The 23,033-nt window shown below is 39.4% G+C and overlaps 1 protein-coding gene across 2 annotated transcripts; it reads left to right on the top strand.

Annotated features, from left to right (window-relative positions):
- Nucleotides 1–1,632: 1,632 nt before the first annotated feature.
- LOC116039396 (rab11 family-interacting protein 2) lies at nt 1,633–17,673 on the top strand. 2 transcript variants are annotated; one of them, XM_031284225.2, is made up of 6 exons: nt 1,633–1,867; nt 2,705–3,309; nt 8,268–8,674; nt 10,293–10,638; nt 12,660–12,732; nt 14,980–17,673. In XM_031284225.2, exons 2-6 carry the CDS (start codon nt 2,954–2,956, stop codon nt 15,202–15,204), a joined length of 1,407 nt encoding a protein of 468 aa, XP_031140085.1. In that variant the 5' UTR covers nt 1,633–1,867; nt 2,705–2,953; the 3' UTR covers nt 15,205–17,673. The 2 variants fall into 2 exon arrangements, with proteins under 2 accessions (XP_031140085.1, XP_035848406.1); XM_035992513.1 differs by having other exon boundaries at nt 10,293–10,641.
- Nucleotides 17,674–23,033: the final 5,360 nt, after the last annotated feature.

The raw sequence follows: 23,033 nt of genomic DNA, 5'->3' as shown, positions 1-23,033 counted from the left end.
TAAACAATGTCGGTTTTTATTAAGTCAATTGAATTAAAATTTGAAAAAATGTCTTCAGGTACTTTGGTACTTCATCACACTGGAACAATATTACATATAAAACAGTCCTGCAGTGCTCACTGATTCACAACATTGTCCACATAGCCTATAGGAAAGGGATAGCTATTAACGGTGACAAATGGTTGATCAATTTGTATCATCTTACAGTTTATGTCATCATATCGCCAACCTTAAATTCGTCTTTCCAAAAATACCAAATATGTCTTGCTGATTTGGGGGGAAATGTGTATAAAAATGAGACATCTAGATTATTAAGTGGAGCAGGCATAAAAAAAAACATATGTCTATGTGAACATATAGCTAAAATGAAGAGTTGGAACAAGCTGGTATAGAAAACATAACACTGTCAGACCATATGGAATAAGACCATTTTCCAACCTTATGGCTATTTGGGGGAAAATAAATAGGAAAACTGGATGTGTAAGGGTTTTAATGGAATTGTATTTTATGATGAAATATCAACCTAAAGACAGTGTGTTAATTGAAATAACATTTTATAAACATATTGTTTGTGTAAATGTATTGTCATTACATTTTATATAAATTATTTCTTTGGTTAAATACTGGTTAAAATAATCGTCTGGTGAGAAGAAGTTTTTACTTTACCAATTAATTATAGCTGAGCCTCACACCCAATTTTAAACACTAACTGTGATATCTACAGCCTACATTTTTGCCACATACTTTTATAGCTACAGTTACAAATTGACATTGTACTGTAATTATTCACCTAATGTTTATACCAACAGTTAATGGAAAACATGAGGGTAAGATCCTCAAATGTATTAAATGCTATCTGACTCACATTTTTGTACAGCCTAATATTTCACTAAGCCTTAGCATTTCATTCAGAGATGTACTCTAGATAAGTGCAATAATCTCAGTTTGATGGATGGCCCAGCCGGAGCCTGGGGCCAGTGGCGTGTACACACTGCATTGGTTGCAGCAGAACGATAAAACCAACATAGGCAGGTGTGTTTGGTTAAGATGCACTTGTCAAGTGGGGTGACAAGCATGTCTGTGTTCATTCAAGTGAACCCCTTATCTGAGCCTCCATGTCCCACTCATGAGACAAAAGCACTTCCCATGTTTGTATGATTTACCTCTCTCAAGTAAAGTGCATCCCCCGCGCACGCGCACGCACACACACACACACACACACACACACACACACACACACACACACACACACACACACACACACACACACACACACACACACACATATGCATCCACATACACAACGCTATCTTAAAGGGAAGTGTGTGTTAGTTAAAATAGCCTAACTTATATGGCCTCTCGTGCTTACCTGTACAACAACTCAACAAGGACAGCGGAACACATCATTTGTTCTTCTTTTTTTCGTGTTTCTTTTCTTTTCTGTATTTCTTGCTTTTTACACACACTTCAATATTTATCACAATTGTTTAAGTTTCTTATCTACATTTTAAAACCTTAGTAGCCGCAGTTTTTAGTGCGCGAGCGTACGTGCGTGAGCGCGTGCGACCACTGTGTTTTTTTTTTTTTTTTAATGCTTGAACTTCCACCGGGGTGAGGTGGAAGTGACGTCAGACTAGGAAGTAAAAGCTCGCCGCTAGCCGACAAACAGAAGTGAAAAGCAATGGATAGCAGCAACAACAGCAGCAGCAGCAGCAGCAGCAGCAGCAGCAGCAGCAGCAGCAGGAGCAACAACTAACATTAGCTGGCATATTCCTCAGGAAACATCACATGAATGTATTTGTGAAGCCAGTCTCTGCTGACCTGAAGTGCTGAATGTCCTTTTAGTGTCGATGAAAATGACCCCGAGGTAAGCGGCTGTGTGTGATGCTCTGTGTGCTTGCTAGCTCAGTAGCTAGCCGTATATAGCTAACGTTATCCTGCAGCCCTAACAGAATGTAACAACTAGCTAATAGTAAAGCTTCATGTAAACTCCATAAGTCAATATTGCTTCGTAGTATTTAAAGTTGCTTTAACGTATGAGTAGACCTTAGTAGTCAGTTGAATAACAGCTCAGTTTGTTTTGGCAAACCTGTGGAAAGATGCTTACCCAAAGGTAAAATCCACCCTAATAGAGTTTTCTTGTTTTCTTGTAACGTTAAATTTGTGAATGAAACCCAGTCTTATTTCAAATTGAGACACAGACTTTAGAGATGAGACATGTAGAGATACGACCTGGAGCTGCTCAAAGCTAGTGAAAAAGACACGTTGACACCGTTTTAATTTGACTATGGGTACATTTTCTTATTCTCAGTCTGAAGCCCTGTATTCAAATGAGATTAATATGGAGGTAATACATATGAAACAATCACACCATCCTGAGTCAGTCACTAAATCAGTGAACAATGAACCAGCACCAAAATGTGTCATTGTATGAGATAATCAGTTTCTTGTTACTCCAGTGTAGGGAGATCTCTTTATATGTACTGTGGAAAATCATATAGCACAATTTAACGTCTGTTTTATGTCTATATATTTCTTGTAATTACTTCAATATCACATGTTGGTGCAAGTGACCGTTATCAAAATTGTCTGAAAAACCATTAGCTGGCTTAATATCAATGTTCCCTGTACACCCACATGAGTCATGTTATGGTTCTGGGAAAGACACTGATGCTGTTCTGTTTTTTTCTGTGTTTTATTCCAGATGACTCAACAGTGGCTTGGACATCTGTAATTTGACAAGATGAGGCTTGCTCAGTTTGTCAGACTTGTCATTGCTTGTAATGATTCCAACTGTAGGCACATAGACTGCACCGACATGGACAACAAACTATAGTGAATTGTGTTTTTTTTTTTTTTTTTTTGCGTTTTGCTATCACACTCACTAAAACACTAACTACATAAATTATCATTTAGTTCGTTTTGAATGGCTTTCAGTTGATAACCAGTGCTAATGATGTCACTGGGCGAGCAGTCTCAAAAGTGGTTTCCAACCCATGTCCAAGCCACTGTTCTTCAAGCAACCGGTTTACAGCCCAAGGGCAAAAATGGCACCAATGATGCCTACACTATCATCCAGCTGGGCAAAGAAAAGTACTCAACATCGGTGGCCGAGAAGACACTTACCCCTGTCTGGAAAGAGGAAGCCTCCTTTGAATTACCTGGTTTACTTTTGGAGGGCAACCCAGAAGTATATGAACTCTGCCTTATAGTGATGCATCGGTCCTTGGTTGGGATGGACAAGTTCCTGGGTCAAAGGTCCATCAACCTTAATGAAATCTTTGATAACAAGCAACGGAAGAAAACTGAGTAAGTATTATATATTGTAGATGTGAAGTCCAAGATCTCACCTCAAAGCGCATTATTTACGTCATTTAAATTTGCATTTGCATTGATGAGAAAACATTTGCTCCGTTTTATTTACTCCAATGTGTTTTGGCATTTGGATTATCAAGGCAGCATAAAGTGAATCAGTGAAAATAAAAAATAAATTTAAGGCAACCAGTGTGATACCATAAGTCATCCATCTGTCATTGCAATGCCATTAGTTGACAATAGGTGCTTTCCGACCGGATAGTACTTGTACTTTTTAGAGGAAAAGTACACTTCTAAGCAGTTCTAAGAACTACTCTCCCCCAAAATCTTTTTTTCCATTTGCATTCCCACTGGCCAAGTGGCCATAGGGACTGGTAGGAGGGGTAAGGGAGTGACGCAAGCATGGCAACGGTCTTTATAGCATCGTCACTAGACTAATACTTGTGCACTTTTCCTATATTAAATGCACGTCCATTCTCGTAGTAATTCACGTAATGTTTTGCTCAACACAGACAGGGCTTTATTATACTCGGAACAGACCGTGTGTGTGTGTGTGTGTGTGTGTGTGTGTGTGTGTGTGTGCGTGTGTGCGTGTGCTGCAGGACACGCTTGTGGAGTTTAACTCCGAAAAGACAGTTAACCACAGGTTCCCGTTAATCTTATGGTGGACATGTGTTGTGATATTTAAACAAACGAAATGTCAACGGCGAAATAAAAGCCTCTTATTTACGAGAGCGGTCTGAGAGACCTCCAGCTTACCGCCAGGTGTCTGAGCATGACTGGACGAGCTAGAAGCCGGGGAAGGCGCTTGCTGGCTGTCGCCTCACTTGATGGAGCTTCTGAACTCCCGAAAACTTTGAAGCAAATTGTCAATTCGGCATCAATTTTCACAAGATTCGAAATCTAAACAGTTAATTTCTCGCCTAAAACGTTGTCAGAAGTGAATTTAATGATGAATAAGAAGAAAATTGTTAAAAATGTCCCGTTGTTGGTTGTTGCTCTGTCTACAAGTTCCGCGTTGGCATTGGCCGTGACTTATAAGTTCGACCAATCAAGTACACCTAGGAAAAGAGAAAAGACCCTGCTCTGAAGTAGGAGCTAAATAAGTACGCTACTGTGGCCAGAGGAACTTAAAAATCCCCAAATTTTTCCTGTCGGAACATGACGAAAAAAGTGTTCTAGGAATGTTTAGTTCTAAGAACTGCAAAAATCCCTCCGGTCGGAAAGCCCCTATTAGTACACCCACCAAATGTTGCAAAACAACTTAGAGCCACAGTAATATCCTAACAAGAGAATACTTTAACAATGTTCTAATTAATATGTGAAGGATGGAACACTAAAGTACAGTTTGTAGCTTCATGTATACCTCATAAGTAGGTAAGTATAAGGAAGTAGCTTATAATCTTCTGCATTAGTTTGTGACGTAATTGACTGGGATGAGTCGTATTTGGATGACACTAAATTGAGTTGAGTTGTCTCGAGTAGTATCCGTATTTAACATCACATGTACAGTATTTGAGCTCTTTTATATGCGATACTTTTATAGCATTCACATACTTTGCATCTCCAGCTCACAGTCATGCATCGATGTGCTGCTGGTGAGGACTGGACATATGTGGGGAAGTGGAAAATATTAGCAGAACCATTATTCCAGTCATATGCGGATTACAGCATGGATGGACTAAAATAGTTATTTGTCACATTTTCTACATGTGTTATTGCCATGTAAGGCTACACATAATACCAATGTTTTGTGTGTTATATTCTGTGCTCTTTTCTCAATTAAGTTCATGACCTAACTCCTGTACACCACATGATTTAAATACTATTACATTGTACTATAGTCTCTTTAAGCAGTTGTTTCTGAAACACATTTTATTAGATGTGTTTTCATTTAAAGAGCAGACTTTTTTTTTTTCATTTTTTACAGTTGGTGAGCTGGTCTAACAGAAACACCAGATTTTTTCTTCAGTTTTAAACTATCTAACACAACTATTACAGACAACGTAGTATGTTTGTGCTCAGTTAGAGAGCACAGGTTGAACTTTTCCATCTTAATGACCCTCTATTGTTTGAGGCTTACCAATGAATTTGCCTGCCTACATTGTTGAGAGATTATGTTTTAGCTTAATCACTGACATGGTGAGCAGCAGTTGGCCTTATTGAAACTAGTGGAGCTGGCTAAACACGTCTTGTAAGTCACTCCTATACATACAATTGTTTTCAAAGGTGAGAATGGAGTATGACCTTTTCTTCACATCCAAAGAGACCTGGGTTTGACTCTTGGCCTGTTCAGTGTAGAGTTTACTTAATTCTCCATGTGTTTTTTTAATTTTGTCTGAATGCTCCTGAGGCCTTCCTCAGCCCAAATTGAATGCAAGTCAGGTGAAGCGGAGACTCTAGATTGCCTATAGGCCTGATATTGATTGCCAATAGTGGGTGTCTGTCTCAGTGCGTCAGCCCTTTCATTAACAGGTAACTTGTCGAGGCTGTTTTCCTGCACAATGCCTAGTGCATTCTTGGTTAAGGTTTGTCCTCTTGTGAAATTTCGGTATAAAAGGTTTGAGTAGATCATTCATAAAGATAGAATAAATTAAACCAACATACCATCATAGCTTTAAGTTCTATTTCGTATAGGCTTCTTCCTCTAACCAGCAATTTCCAGTGGATGCGTAACGGCTGCGGATCCGCTCCGGAACGTCGGTGGAGTCATTAGGTTTCCATATGTGGAGTCATTAGGTTTTCCGGCGGTCCGCAGCCCTCCGGAGCAGATACGCAGAGCTTCTATTTTTGCCGGACGCCGGAGAGCTCCGCAGCAATTCAGCACAATTCAGATTGTGCGGGACAGGAAGTCGAGCACAGAAACAAAATAAAACATCCGGTTAATTTTCAAAATAAAATACATCATGCTCACGGCGGATCATATTTCCCTGCACTACACCTTGAAAACACAGCACAGAGTTGTTTCCCCTCTACTCCTCTGGATGAAAACAAACTTGGTTTTGTGGTTCTATTCTACGTGAATTCGCGAGATCTTGTGGGTCCTCGTGACTACAGCTGTCAGTCATGGCCGCAGCCGTGCCGCAAAAAATCCGGACCTAGTGGGTATTGACGGATGGCGGAGCACGCAGCCGTTCCGCAGCGGAGCCGGTCCGTAGACGTTCCGCATCCAGTGGAAATCCGGAGTAAGGCTACGCTATCGGGTTTATCCCTTCGCCTATACTCATACAATCTGGAGTTAGAATACATAACTATCGTATTATATTCGGGTGAACTTTAGGGTATTGGCCCTTACAAGTTCAGCGCACACACACACATGTACTTTAACCCCACATTAAGCAAACAGGAACAGAATAACCAAACTGGGTCTGGTGTTAATTAGCTCACTGCACATTTCAATGTAGAAAGACATTAGCACACTTCCTCTTTGCCCATCAGTTGGGAGAATCACAATATGTTATAATCAGTGTGGATGGGTTTTATTTGTTTTAGGGGCCTGAGCCGATGCACCTCGAGGCTGTGCACTTTTATTTAGCAGAGGTTCTGTAATGGATATGCTCACGTTGCTTGTTGGCCTAATCCCACACTGCAGGCATACTTGACGATGACGCCGGGACCCTCGATACTATATCCACACTCCACAGTGGGTCTGTGTTCACCGCAGCCCATCCACAATGTTTTTGAACTGACATATTGGGGAGGAAAGCCCGTCTTGATATCTGAGTAGGCAGCCCATAATTATCGCACACCTGTGTTTGTTGATTGTGAGGAGTTTCCCAGCGGTCCAGGCCTGAGTGGGAGGATTGTGGTTCCAAGCACTGGGAGGTTTATCTTGGCCTTGAGACACACGTGAGGTGCAGCCCCGGCCCCACGGCAGCGGCATGCTGTGGCTGCTGATCAGACTGAGCACGGCGCACAGCCTGGGAATCGGACCCAGCAAGGCCTTTCATGACTGGGATCCTTAGCCACGAGCTAGACGGTTTAGAATAGCGCTCAACAGCTGCGGTTTTTAAAAAGCCAATACCAACACCTTTTTTTTTTTTTGGATTGAACTGATATCTGATTTCATGCTGGAATTCAAGGGATACTACAAATCTCCATGTAAAAAAAAAAAAAAAAAAAGTATCAGTAATTATATGAGAACAAAACCAAGTTGTGCAAATATGTCTTGACTTAGAACAATTAATTGTATTGATCAAACTGCACCATGAGGTGCGTGAGTGCAAACGCATATTCAGTACTGATGTGACCATAGTTTAGAATACACCCACAGCATTTCCCAGAGAGTTGTTTCATCCTGATGCTGGCTTTGTCACAAGCCCTATAACACAGAGGATATGTCTCATTAGCATGTATGAACTGTTGGGCTGCCCTGCGACGTGGCTTTGCAATTTCCCAATTGCATGTCGTTGCATTTCTGAACAAAGGCCAGATTTGTGCAAATGCCACTTTATTTCGCTCCGAGTGAAGGCATGAATCCCATTACTTCCAGTTGAAAAAAGCAGAGAGGTTAAACAAATAGGAGACCAAAAGCAGCCTGAAATGGTCCATATTATTCAGCAGCAGGCTATTTCTTATGTTCAGTTTGCAAAGAATAATGTCTATCCTCTGAATGATAAATTGTATTCTCACTTGTGTCAAAAGAAGTTCAAACGATTTAAGCCCCTGCATTTGCGTGTAGCTTTTGGATTAGTCTGCTCAAATTAGCCTTTTCAGTGATGTCCACAAATAAGTAGGTAGAGCACATTAGAAAGAATGTGGGCTATTTTTTTTCTCCTTTGTCGTATTGTTTGATAGTGTAAAGACTTTTACCACATTCAGACTTTGTATACCTGTCTTTCTGAATTATGTTGTTACGTGTAATCAACTCAGGAGATTTTCATAAATCCTGCTCTTTTTATATAAATTGTCTCATTGAATTTGCTCAGCCTAAGCTTCCACTCTCATTTTAGCTGGTATTCCTTGGAGTCCAAGCCGGGGAAGAAGAGGAAAGAACGAGGCCGCATTCAAGTAAGCATCCAGTTCATAAGGAACAACATGACGGCCAGCATGTTTGACCTCTCCATGAAGGAAAAGCCCCGCTCGCCTTTTTCCAAACTGAAGGACAAAATGAAGGGTCGCAAACATGACGGCGGCTTTAGTGACACGTCGTCTGCCATCCTGCCTCGCTCTGCCATGTGCGACTCAGAGCCTAACCGTCAGTCCTTCGCCCCAGAACCACAACCCCAGCCTGAAACAAAGGCCAAGAGACCGCTACTCACTGGGGCCCATAAACTCTCTGCAGCCCATTCTATGTCCGATCTCATTGGGACTCACTTTCGGCCCAAATTGGATTCCATGAACTCCATAGAAGAGAGTGGTGAGGACCAAAGCTTCTATTTATTTATTTTTTTTTAGATTTGTTGCAGCAGTTTGTTTGAATATTGCAGTTAAAAACGTATCTTTATCTCAAAGGTAAGCTTTTATTGCTGCTTGGCACATGTCTGGAGGGACTAGATAGTTTATATATATATACACACACACACACACACACACACACACACACACACACACACACACACACACACACACATATACATCACGTTTCTTACCCAGTAAAGTCACTGGTGATCAGCATTCTCAAGCACTAAAATGACAGAGCAGTGTTATAATGATACTATTTTGCATTGTGGTATGGATGGTGTCTCCTAACACAATGTTTTAGTTATCTACCTGGTCTAAATTATCTTATTCTTCTTGTGTGACTGCCTTACTCTTAACATGGGATGCTGTTGCAATTTCTAGTGGCCATCAGTAGAGGTCGATAGAAGTCACAGCTATAGGGATTTATAAATATATTTACAGTATAAGGTTTATAAACCTTAACTAAACTAGATAGTTATGTAGGTCGTTCGTATCAATTAGAGCTTTATTGTTATCTGTTGCTAAGCAGTAAAACATTGGCCTCCCATTTGCCTCTTCTGTCCATTAGTTGCTGTAGCTAATGCCACAATATTCACGATTTTCGTGAAACTTGCTAGTAAAAACACATAACATGCAAAACAAGCTCGTAATAATAATCATAATAAAAATGCTGTTTTATTTTCTGTGCTAAAACGCCAATGGCTTCTCACGTATACTGTCCTGCATTGTGTAGCTACTAAATAGGCTGAAGGATGGATAAGAATGGGCCTTAAATGTCTAACTTCAACGTCTTTATTGATCACTTAAAATCTTCATCTGGTGATGTCAGTTTTCACGTCAGGTAATGATTAGCAACCATGTTATTTGCTAATCGATGGGATGCAATGTGATCACTTTGTGCTGAAGCAGTAAAATTCATTCTATTGCCAGGGGAAGCTGCTTCTATCAGAACTGTCTGATAGTCATGACCATCGACTTAACGGTTGGTCTCTAAATGTACAAATAATCGTAAATGGCAAATAAATAAGCCTTACTTAATTCACTGCCCGCTCCATCTTGACTGTCCGATCTCCACTGCACAGCTATCTGAGGCAGTTACCGTTATGATCATTTTGACTTTATCAAGCGTCTTTGTGATTATTCAGATTGGCATGCAGAGGAGGAGAACCTATCCAAAGTAGGTGGGATGCAGTTGTAGATTTGGAGGGTATAAATAATATAACAAGCTGTCCTTTCTGCTCCAAGTGAAATGTTTCTTTTGTGGTGTGGTATTAGTTGGAAGAGCCACAAGACCAACTTGGAAAATAACATAAGTAACTTGACTAAATACTACACAACACAAAGTGGTGAATTTTACAGCTTCCTTTTATTATCTCTGTAAAAATGTATAAGGGTTTAGGAACAGAAAGCAACCATTGATCAGTTCTGAATTTAACCATTCTAATGACATCAGATCAGTGGTATTGGCCAAGTCAGATTAGATCATTCCAAATTCTGTCACAGATAGTGATGTGCATAGATACGTACGTCATAAGTTGATGTCCTGCTTTTGGTTTATCTTCCCGGGAGTACAGGCGGCCCTCACAGGCGTTCCCAGAGCGAGGTGCCAGGCTACCAGGACGGCGAGGCACACAGTGACCCTTTCACTGATATCACTGACACCCTGCCACAGAAGTATGCCACGCTCCCACGCAACCGCAACCCATTTGAGGGGGAGCACGGGCAGCTGTGGGACCGGGCAGAGCGGAAGGAGAAAAAGGAGAAGGTCAGCCTACTGGAACGTGTGACAGGAAAGAAGGAAGGCCGCAAGACCAACAACGGTGGGCGTTCGGGCAGCTCTGGAGATCTGCGTTCCCCCAACCCCTTTAGTGGAGACTCGCAAGCAGACACTAACCCGTTTATCTCCAACTACAAAGCCAGGTAGTTTGTTTTTTGTTCATAAAATTCCACTGTCTATGCAGTAGAATGGCACAAACATTTTTGAAATTGGTGCTACATGACCAGAGAAAACAGAGACATCTCGTATTACTCCCAAAGAGGGCACCAAAATATGTTTCTGAAAACATTTGAGGCAAGAAATACGCAAAACAGTAAGAGAATCTTGGTTTATATTTGATCAGCACTGTCTAGTTTTACAGTTTAATCTGAGTTTAAGAAAAAGAGAGGGGGGCTGGCTGTCTTTCTCGATCGGCTTCTATACTTTTTGTGTTCATATGCAGAAGTATAGTTTGTAGTTCGAGCAGCAGCCCTAAACCAGCAGAAGGCCTGTTAGGGGGATCTGGGCACTGATAAGATGCAGGGAAATTTAACATTTACACATACAGTTCATTTACACGTACTACCCACAATATTATGATACAGTTGGTTGAGTATCGACAAAGTATCCCTTTAAGGTTGTATTGTATTTAAAAAAATACTTCAACAATATACCGTTATTACTGTTTTTACAAGAGAGATATAAATGACCATAAATACAAAACCTATGATATTACAGCCACCTTTTTTAGAAAATAATTTAGCATACACAATCTTTCATAATAATCACTCAATGGTTAAAATGTTGAATATTCATTTTTCAATACAGAGGAGCATATTCTTCAAAACAGAGCTTAATTAGATCTCTTTCATCTCTTCATACGACTCACCCTAACTCATTTTAAAGTCAATCTGCAGTGGACACACCCACCCCTTAAGGACATTTTCATTTGTTCTCAACTACGTCTGTTCTTTAAGAACAAATATAATCCAGAAGACGTTCCAAAAAAATGGCTTAAAATCCAATTCTTCATTTATTCCTCTTGGGCTTAGAGTGCCTAATTTAGAAATCTGGAATCCTTTCTCATGAGGGAGCAACTTCTGTAAATGTCCCTCTCTCTGGTTAACATACATGTACAACAAATGCTCACGTCTATTTAAAGTTGCTTTTCTTTTTCGTTTGATTTGTCCATCTCACATCAACAAATATTTATGAGACAAACGGCCACAATTATTTTGGTTTGGTGGTGTATTTTAACAATTTCAGCTGTTTGAGACTGTGTGACTAAGAAACAACTTGATAACTAACTCCTAATATGTTCCACTGAAATAGCCATTTCTTCCATGCCTTGAATTTAGCCTACTTCCATGTGGCTAGAATCTGCATTCAGCACCTGTACAGCAGAGCTTCTTATACATTTGTAGCATATCACTCCCGTATGTTTTTCATCATATTCCATAAATCCTCTCACAATCTCAAAACGGGACCTTGCTACCCCATGGGACAACCACTGGTACTACAGGATATTGGTTACAGCATTCCTATAAAGTTTTGAATACTTTGTTGATTGAAATCTACTATATGATGGACTCTCTCTCTCTCTCTCTGTGTGTGTTGTCAAGTATTGTTGTTTAAACATTTCCACTGAGCCGGTTACATCTATTTCAGAATCAGAAATAGATTTCAGAATCAGAATGTATTTCAGAATATTTCCTGTGTTACTTAAAGAGTTGGTTAGCGCTGTGGCTAAATTCTGGATTATCAGAGTGGAAGGTGTCATTAGTGGCTCTTTAGAGAGCCTGGGCTTGATAACAGAGCCCTCTGAGCTATAGTAATGAGATCCTCTGCACAGATAGACCACCCAATTAACCACTTATCTCTGTAGGCACTAGTCCATCATCTTTACTGCTGCCTTTGTCGTACAGTAGCTCGGTGGTCACTTATAATGTGGTGCAGGCATACAAAAAGGTGGTTTCAAGTATATTATTTATTGATAAACGTATTCATCGTTGTATCACAAAAACGTGCCATAATGCATTTCTTATTTCTTGATAAGCTATGTCAGTCAACATTAATATCCCAATTTATAGAGGTCTGTATTAGTGAGGTGGTGATTATTATACCCGAACTCTTCGCTGCAACGCCTTCGTGTGAATACTGACTTTCTCTGTGATTTGCTTCGCAGCGATAAAAAGTTAACAGGAAATGAAGACCTCACGTTTGGCCATAAGAAGAAGGACATCCATGGCAAGAAAAAGGTAAGACAGACAGCGCAACCCTTCTTGTAAAAGCAATGAAAAGATGGTCAGGTGAAATTGCACGTTGTCGGTTTTGCCTGACAATGATTGAGATGAAAGAAAACAAGAGATGACCCCAGCAGTTGCAACGGTGTCCTTACTTCCTTTGTAGTGTCATGCAGATTTTTAATTGAGAACTCTAACTTTCATTTGACATGGCAGCTGGTGACAGTGATCTCTGAGGCCTCTGAAAATTCGGATGTGCCATTCAACTAATTAGCAGCTGCACACATCGGTCATCACATCTGATCTGATCGTAATTTGAAGTGGTGTGAAATTTCGGTCTGTAAGGTCAATCGTAGTGGTGTGTTGCTCTTATTCCATAATTGGAGGTTTTTGTTGAAAAAGGGCATAGAAATGTATTTAGTTTTTCTTTTTAATGATTAGTACATTATTTGTACATGATGTTTTAGTTTGTATTTAGTTTAAATTCTTTTGCAAAAAAAAGTCAAATTTGCAGACTATTACGCAGCATATTTGGTATTTATGAGGGAGCAGTGGGAGCAGTAGCTAAAGTGATGCCTAAATGAGAAAGCGAACGCTGATAATAGCTTTCCTCACCTTTCTTTGTGGGTGTTGAGGGCTGTCGGTATCCACACATGTGCCCCTGTACATGCCGCAGAGCCTTGCAGAAATGGCAGCTCCCATTTCCTCCGCTTCAAGGCCCTAATTAACCACACGTAGGGGGGAGGGGTGGGTGGGTGGGGGGGGCAGTGAGAGATTTCAAAGGACTGAGCTTTTAGATTCTCAAAGCTGAGCTCATTAGAAACTGTAATGACACAACTGGAGAATGCCAAGTGTGCGCCTTATCTTCTCCTCACTACTGATCGCAGAAAAATGGTCACCATTACTTTGCCAATTCATGGTCATTTCCGGGCCTTTGTCACCAGCCACTAAAGCTCTTGATTATTATGCTGCGTGTGTCTGTGTATGTGTGTGAGAGCACGTGCACGTACACATGCTTGTAAATGAAACTAACATCCATATGGCTGTCCCTTCTCTTATTTCCTCTCAGATGGACTTAAGTGCAGTATCTTTCAGTGAGATGCCTTTTTTTTGTGTTTTGTGTGAGGAATAGGTTACCGAGATCTGTTCTTGAAACCCTCCTTACATTGGACATTTAATCTCGCTGGCAAATATTTCATTTTGGTTTGTGTCGCCCCACAGTAGCCTCTATGCTGTTAGAAGCGATAAGATACCTGGTAAGCAGTCCCGCTCCAGGTCTTTCTGCATTGTCTTTGCCCAGCAGTAGAGGCTTGAATGGTGCATGGGAGTGGAAGCTGATAAGTGTGGTATTTTAAACAGGGTGAAGGCTTTGCTGCTCTATCCGTTCGGGGGAGGATGCCCAGCACTGAAGCGATAAAGTGGTCCCTCATTAAAAACGATTACAGCTCCTCTCGTACCCGCGCAATATGATCTGCACATACCGTACCACAGTGCTCTATCCAAACAGGTTGTCCTCAGAATGCAAAGCTGGGCTTGGGTTGCATCCTTATTTTGGTATTTATTAGCCTGACCTTTAATTGCAGAAATATGCAGCCTGGTATTCCCACCCACCCCCAAAAATTCCCACACACCCTCAAAACAAAGATTCCATTTTTAGGTAATCTTTATTGTGAAGTTCTGGCAGTCTTGTTAGTTTTTTCCCAAACTGTCGCTAGTTCTCTCGAGAGGTCATGCTTTTAGATGCTTCAAACTAAAGTAAAAGGAGAGCACCTTTTGTCAAGATGTTAGCTGATTGCTGCTAAGTCCCATTCGAGCAGTTAAACTGCTTTTGATTCTCATTATAAACACTGTTACACAGTATTGGATCATAACATCTGCCATATAATTCATTGACATGTCAGCACTAAATCCCTTTTTGTGAACAGTCTCATCCTAACAACTCTCAATTAGCTTTTATTAGCAACAGAGAACAAGAGATAAACACATGACGGTTTATGTCACGTTAGGCCAACACGTCTAATTAGTCTATTTTCTCAGTCACATTGTGAGCAAACTTAAAGGGTATCTTTACTCTTGCTTCTGTTATCAGATGCTGTCATTTAACAGTAGAAGATAATTCAACCATTTTGGTCTACTTTTACAAGGATCTATGTCCGTGTCTATGCAAAAATATGGTGATTATGGAGCATGTAACCTCAAAATCTGCTGGGGTTAATAGAGCATTTATTTTATATTTATATATTATATGTTTCCCAATTTCAGGAGGTGAAACAGGAAAGTGTGGCCGCCTACAGCAACTTGTCCTTTGAGGAAGTTGTGCAGGAACTCATCAAGCAGAAAGAAGTGGTGAAAAAGAAAGATGCCCACATCAGGGAGCTGGAAGACTACATCGATAACCTACTCGTGCGCGTCATGGAGGAGACGCCGAGCATTCTACGGACACCGTATGAGCCAAAAAAGAAGGCGGGTAAACTTTCTAAAAAGTAGAAAGAAAGACGCAGGATAAAAAGTTACTAATGAGGGTTTAGCATGCATCAATATCATGTGGTAAAATAAGTGGGAACAAACGGGATTGATCAAAGCCAAATTTCTGATTGATTTTAGGTCTTTGCTTTAGAACGTTTTTAGTCAAGGGATGTAGTTTTTATATTTTTTTTTCTTGTCTTGATTATTTTAGTACACAGGTATTTTGCCCTCTGAGTTTAGCATTCCTATATTTTACATTTTCAAATTACTTTATGAATACTTGCTGCGGTGCGTCTTTAGGTAGTTAAACAGGATCAGCATCGATTGATTCGTGTCAGATCAAATCCATATTTTTTGAAAAATTGTTAGGTTTAACTATATTTGTATGCACTTGTGAACCCACGGAGGTCTGTTGCACAACCAGCTGCCATCATCTGCCCAGAAGCTGTTATGGCAACAAATGCAGCCAACTTCGTGTTTACTAGATGGTGTAGTGGCAGTTGTGTGCAGTTTGCTGAAAGACAATGGTCAAGTGGTTGATAAGATTAAGCTGTAGTTGCTGTGTATACACTCAGTCTTACACACACACAAGTCTCAAACTGGCCACCTGGACTACGAGAACACATTCAGCGGCGGCAGCATCCGCTTTGTTCCCAACCTCTTCTGTGCTACAGATCTGGATGAACTCTGCTCTCCTCCCCAATAGTCTGAGTGATTCATGGGTATTCTTAAAAAGACTGGATGAGAGTTAACGGTACGACGCTGCTGGAGTATGTGGGAGTCTGGTTTCTCTCTAGCCTACTGAGTCATGGGATTTCTTTTTTTCAAAAAATGAACAAACGTACATTGCTGTTATCAGTTACTGACATTTTATTCTTTATTTTATTTGTGACGACTATCATTTAAGTATCTCGAACCGAGGGTCTCAGTCACTCACTGAACGTGATCATTTTACTGACTTAAGTGCAATAATCATAACTTGAGTATCTTGCTTTATATTCTGCTGGGTATGTTCTTGTTTACATTTAATCACATCTTTTGAGTCAAACTCGTCTCTTAATATTGATTTGATTCACTGGAAAAGCCTGGAGGTCTGCGTTGCAGCCTCCACCGATTGACCAGCCTTCATCTCCTTCAAATACCGTTTTTTTTTTTGCTGAAGATTGTATTAATGGTACCTATAGCTGCACATGTGGATACATGCTGAACAATCTTTATTTACAGATGTTTCACATCATATTTGTAAGGTACTTTATGGTAAAAACGCTACTGTAGCCCAATACCCCCTCCCTCACTACCCTTTCTACTGTATTAACACTGTATAGTTAGTACAAATAAAATAAAAAAAATCTCATTTTTAAGTATTCCCGTATTAAGGTCTTACCAATACAGTTTTACTTGTAATTACCATCGACATTAATATCTTTTTGATTACCTAGTAACAAATGAATTATGTACTGTGCTCAGATGTTTTTTTTTTTTTTTGGTAACCTCAAAACAGTCCAAATTCTAACATTCATATACAGTAAGATAAAAGTGTCTGACCAGATCACTGAGTACTAATGATGATCAGTCCTTAATTGTTGGAGGTAAGCAGCCAAAGCGTGTCATTCAGGTCACAAATAACTGTTTGACAACCTTGGTCAGAAGCTAACTTTCCTCATTTCACAGTTTCATGTCCTCGCATATGTCGCCTCAATCTGTGATGCTAATGTCCTAACAGCATGTGTTGTTGTTTCCATGTTAAAGTCATTCATTCTGTGAATTTAGCGGTTCCTAGTAAACGAAAGCTGATTGAGATACGGGGGCAGCTTTTGGATCGCACTGCTGGTACTAAAATTACTACTTAAAGGTTAAGCTCAAAAAGAGGCCAATATACCTGTGCTTGAGCTAGATGTTTAACAATCAAACGGATGCTTTGGTTTACATTTTCAATTGTTTATTCCTATATAATGGAAAGGAGCTTTGAGTACAGTGTTAAACACGCTTTGTATTATCATAGTAACACACATTTTAAATGTCCTATCAAACTTCGTTGTCAGATGATGATCCACTTTGGTCCTTTTGCTGGTATTATTTCTGGTATTTATATATATTTTTTGTAATTGCTTTTCAGTCTTATACGATATTTGACCTTTACACTGTATGATACCAAATCACAGCTGAGTGCTTACACTGGATGTTTGGAACGTCGAAACACTTGTTAATTTAAGTTCTTCATGAATGTTACACCTTGCGGAAACAGTTTATGTACTACTTTTTACTGCTGCTGCGAACGTAGTTGCTTCATCTGAAGGTATGTGAGCTCCTTTTGGACTTGAAGCCAAAATCTCTTGTCAATGAATGTATTCTGGTTGGCTTTGAAATACATCATTCTGAAATGTGTAATCATATACAGTACACTAACAAGGCTATTGAACCTTGCCTGCCTTTGAAAGTATTTGGTGTATCCAAAGAGATCATTTCATATGGTCCCCCGGCCCCCATCTTTCCTCTATTAGTCTGACAAAACTCAGACATCTTCATTATGGACAAGAGGTTATTGTCGGTATATACTGTATGGTTTTGTGCGACGATGTGACACAGATGTTGGGTAAATTCCTTTGTATTGTGAGAACGGTTATTTGATCTGCATATATTTTGTGAAGCCAAACATGTTTGTATCAGTTCATACAATGAGTATTATGTGATACTTATCAAGAAGATATGTGGATTAGAAGCATCTTCTCACTGATTGAGTGTGAACTCTCATGTTACAAGGCTTTACCAACTGCTTTTAACTAGTCTGTATGGGTCGTCAGCCAGTTGTTCATGGACCTTGCTGAGCTCCTAATACTTCCGTTGTACATACTGTATAGTCACTTTGTAATATCACTTCACCTCCTTGGACTTTTTGCACATTTCGTTGTGCTGCAAAATGTTTGAAAATGTGCTTCCTGGGGTTTCATTCTGTCTGAGGGTCAGTCAAAGTACGAGTTAAGTTTAAGTGCAAAACGGAAGAAAATGATTTACCACCCATCTTTCATTTGAGCTAAACTGACATTGGCAAACATCAGAATCAGAAATACTTTAATAATCCCAGGGGGAAATTATTTAATGATGCATGCTAGCAAAGCAAAAGCGTGTGGTGTGAGTGTAGGTCATACTGTGCATCATAGAGTATGGAACAGGTGATTTACACTCGGGTCTACAGTGTACCCTAAAGCGCCGTTGCTTTGCTTGAATGCTGAAATAACAACTGATAAGGTCTTTTAAATAAATGAATATTGAACACATTTGGACCCTGAGGTTATTTAGTTCAAATGAAAATTGAGGGGAGTGTTGTTCAAATGAATTACTTTTGCCTGTCATATTTTCTTTCAGCTTGATTGCTGCATTTGCTTTGTGCTTTAATCTAATGTGGTGCTTTGAAAGATGTCAGACTAAAACACACATCTAAATGAAACTCATTTTCAAATAATTTTCGTGCACAACATTGTAAAGGGGTACATTGCAAAAAAAAACAACAACCCTGCATCATTATTATACTTCTTCCTTGTCTATTTGCATAATGCTTGTCATCCAATTAATGCCAGTGTTTGAATATGCAAAGCACTCAAAATGCAAGCAGGCAAAATTTCCTATAAAATTTGGCCACAGCCTGTGTCGTAATTTAAATTTGTATAGATTGTTTTGCACATGCATTGAAGTATGTTTTAAGTGTTGTAGGTGAATGTCCGCAGCATTCCAAAAAAAACAACAACGGTGCAAACATAAGTGGGATTTTTTTTCTATGTTGTCGAAGCATGCATTGAACCTATTGATGAAGATGACATAAAGCTCAAGTCGGATCTCACAATTCTGCTCTGGCAGTCTTTTAAGTCTTCTACTGATAATATGATGGTGCTTGCCATAGGCCACATACAGCTGCCAGACGCTAAGACTTAAGCTCCTGCTAAATCCCCTGATGTTGCTTGTAATGTGGCACACAGTTTTGAAGGAAATGATGACTGTTTATAAAAGATCTCGCCAGTTAGCAAAGCTTCATTGAGTTTACAGAATAGAGTCTGGTGCACAAAGGTGCCAATACAATTAAACGTAATTTGAGTTGAGTTTATTGCGGCAACATGGTGGAGACCTAAGATGACATTTTGATACTTACATGTTGGACTACTTCTGAAGTCAATGTGTACTGGGTCTCGCCGTTTACACGGGTACACGCCTTGTAATGTAATAAGATAAATTAAATGGGTCTGTTTCCATACTTGTCATTTCTGCATGTTAATCACATGTTTTGATTATGTAACACTTTATATTATTGGCAAACTAAATGGCATTTTCCTGATCTAGAAACATTGATTCCACTGGATTGGGTTAATTTCCATCAACCCTCATCACACTACCTTATTGTAATGTATTCAGAATTGTATAGTGTTAAAAAAAAAAGTCCTTTCATGGGAGAAGGTAGATGAGTTTTGTGTTTATTTTGACACAATATGCCAATATGCAAGACTTTCATACCTGGATGTGTGGGGACAAGAATGTATGGCTTTTTTTTTATTATTGTAGTTCTGGAAACACATTGGGGTCTAGAAGATGTATGTATTATAATAACAGTATAATGCTGTTTTATGATGACTGTATATAAAGTGCCAACACAAGCACTAATTCATGAGAATTTGGTGATGCATTTCTTAATATTCACAGTTTCAAACAACGTTTAGGTATTCTCACCATCATTATAATTCATTGCCAATGTTCTACATTAATGTAGTTTGAAAGGCACAAGCAAGATTGTATTGTCCTTTTCAATAAACACGGTAAATGATAACTGCTGCTGGATTTGGGTAGTTTTTTTTTCTTTTTTTTTTAAGGAAACTAGCCTGTAAAGACATTTTAACTACAATTAAATTCTATTTTCTATAAACCGCATCCTTACATTTTGCAGCCGATCCGGTTAAACAAACACTGCCATGTAAATTTGATGCAAATCTTCTTTAAAGTAGATTGCTTTTCAGCTGTAGAACACCTGTTCAGTCATTCTTACGGATAAATTAAAAGCCGCTCTCCATTAACTCTGATCTCACTGGCAGTTAGACCATGATTAGTGTTGAATTGTGCTGATTTGTGTCAAAGCTTTTGTTTTCTTCTTGCTTAAAGCAGCTCTTCCTTTTATTCTGGAGAAGTTCCCATGCCTTCCTGGCAAAAGAGAGAAGTGGCATCGTTTGACAACTGAGTAGCAAGATTGCTCGTTAAAACTCCACTCTAATTTGCCTATGATATACACAAGTCTTTTGGGACAAGAAGCACTTGTGTTGTTTACTGGCTGATGCTTTCAAATAGTGGATCGGTTTGCTTCCCCGCCACATAGCAGGTTAAAACATGACCTCTCCCGTGTCATCTCAATCTAGTAGTCCCTGAAGAGGTGCACCTCTACACCGCAGCAGCTGCCACTCTTACCATAGCGGTGGTAACCACGGACGCCAGGAAAATATAAAATTACTGACATCATTTCTTAAATGAAACAATCTTTGAATGCTACAGATGAATGACAAAGTGACAGAACCACCTGTGCTGATTGAATAATTCAGTTAAACTTAGTTAGATGCAGCCATGCTCATGAAGTTTATTTCAAGATTATTGTTACTGGTGACAGAATTGGCAGCATGCATCATGATTAATTTTTTATCTTCCTGTGTTAATTTATAGTCTGCCTTGGGAGACACCGAACACAAATAAGTGTGTCATTGGGCTTTATGTAGGTGTCACCTGTTGTATTCAGAAGCTAATTGGCATACTCGTTGTCACAACATCATTCATCAACAGATCAGTTTCACAGATCCCAGCTTTTGTACGGCATGTGTCATCTGAGTGCCTTCTAGATTAAAGCCCATTAGTTCATTGTGCATTATATCATATGGCTGTAATTTGAGGAAATATCCAGCAAACGTGTTATGTAAGATTCTGCGGGTGCAGGAGAGCCCAAGCGTGCCAAAGAGGGCCACCCACAGGTCACCTGCACTCCCCTTTAAATATGGATGGGCGTCATAGCAGGGATCAGTGTCACCCCGCACGTGTCTGTGAATGGAAGTGCCTCAGGCAATCGTGGAGAAACTTATATGAGGAGAAATTCAGCAGATGGATGAGGTGTTTTTAGGGGGAAAAACAGGCCTATTTGGGCAGCTGGTCTGAACTTGTTGGATGATCGGGGGCCAGATGTCAAGGTTAACCCCTCAAACTCCCTAGAGTATCAGACCCCACCCACTCCTCCAACGCAGGACTCTTTGTTGGATAGTTAACTAATCTGAATAGGTGATTGAGATAAATCAGGTGTCAAACGTGTTGCAGGTCCCAGCGTTGTGCATTGTATTGATGCTATTGTCCTCTGATAGCTGCCACGCGTCTGGTATCAGGTGAACAAAGCCGTTTGACTACCAGAGAAAAGAGGGAGTCTGTCAACACTGAACAGCAAACAAGGGTGAAGGATACAGACTAGAATTCATAGAGCTGCAAAAGGGGGTGTCAATAAACACATACAGTTTATCCTGTACTTTAAAATAATAATAATAATAATAATAATAATATTATATATAATCCTTACCCATTAAAAAGTATAAATGAAATAAAAACAAAAATAAGTAAAACATTTTATTTGCTTTCACACACTGTCAGAGCTTTTATCAAGAGCTTTGTCAAAAGCTCAGATAATACAGGGTCAGTGAACAAGCCAGTGAATCATTGTTAGGGAATTCAGTAATGATGTGCTGATCTTTAAAAAAGTATTTATTTTTATTTATAAAATGTAACAGGTTAACGGATTATCCTTTAGTACCCTGACCCACCAAGTCCAAGGCAAGGCAAGGCAGCTTTATTTGTATTGCAAATTTCAGCAACAGGGCAATTCAAAGTGCTTTACTAAAAACGATTAAAAAAAAAGCAGTTAAACATATAAAAGCAGATCAAATACGAGATTACTTTTACTCTCCTTTTACATTCCACGATTGGACCTCCTGGGACTTGTGTTTTACTCTATTTGCCACCAATTCTGGCGTGGAAAAAGTACTTTTATTTTAAAAGTCCAGAACAATCCTGTTTTCTTAAATATGTTATGGAATACATTTTGAATACAGTCTTTTCATTTTTATTTTTCCATATCTGAATGTCATTGGACAAAATAACTTATAATAACATGTGACATTTTTTTCTTTTGCTAAAGATTTGAAAGTCAACACACAACAGTGGAGATAAAATAAAAAAGTGGCCACAGGATACAGGTATAACGTTGGTGTTGTGACAAACATGATAGTTCAGATATCAGCTCAGACCTCAGCTCAGTTTTTGTGCATAAGTAGCTAGGCCAGTTTACAGACCCCTCCTGTAGGTATTTGAGTTTGTAACGTTATTTGTTTGAGTTGTAGGCTACGTTAGTAGTACAAACAATAGTGTTTATGGTGTCAGTTAACGTTATTTTATCCTATTTACCGATTTAGCTAACTTATAGCTAGCTAGTTACTTAATTTTTACTGTTAGCTACGTTACTGCACATAAAAAGCAGATACTACATGCCTATAAAGCAACTAAGTTAAAAATACTGATTGGCCTAACGTTACTGATATTCTTCTGCAATATGACAAATGCAAAATGTAACATTACTTCAAAACTGTATACTATCTGGCTTTAATATCAAGGTAACGTAGCTAATGTTGCAAACAAGCTATAGCTGTCATTTCACATGGTTGTTGCTGCTCGCTAGCTAGCTAGACATTAATTAGCCTAGCTAGCTAATTCTGTTATAAAGTTGAATGGCTAAAAACAAATTAAAATGAACTAAGTGCAGTTACGTTAGTTGTATTTTAAAATGGCATTAAATA

This window comes from Sander lucioperca, chromosome 15, assembly GCF_008315115.2.
Source record: "Sander lucioperca isolate FBNREF2018 chromosome 15, SLUC_FBN_1.2, whole genome shotgun sequence".
In the NCBI taxonomy this organism is placed as follows: domain Eukaryota; kingdom Metazoa; phylum Chordata; class Actinopteri; order Perciformes; family Percidae; genus Sander; species Sander lucioperca.
The sequence above is the reverse complement of the archived record's forward strand: the minus strand, read 5'-3'. Positions and strand labels throughout refer to the sequence as shown.

Coding starts and splice junctions, on each gene's coding strand:
- LOC116039396 (XM_035992513.1), top strand. CDS start 2,954: ATGATGTCACTGGGCGAGCAGTCTCAAAAGTGGTTTCCAACCCATGTC. Junction 3,310..8,267: donor AAGCAACGGAAGAAAACTGA/GTAAGTATTATA, acceptor CTCTCATTTTAG/CTGGTATTCCTTGGAGTCCA. Junction 8,675..10,292: donor GAACTCCATAGAAGAGAGTG/GTGAGGACCAAA, acceptor CCGGGAGTACAG/GCGGCCCTCACAGGCGTTCC.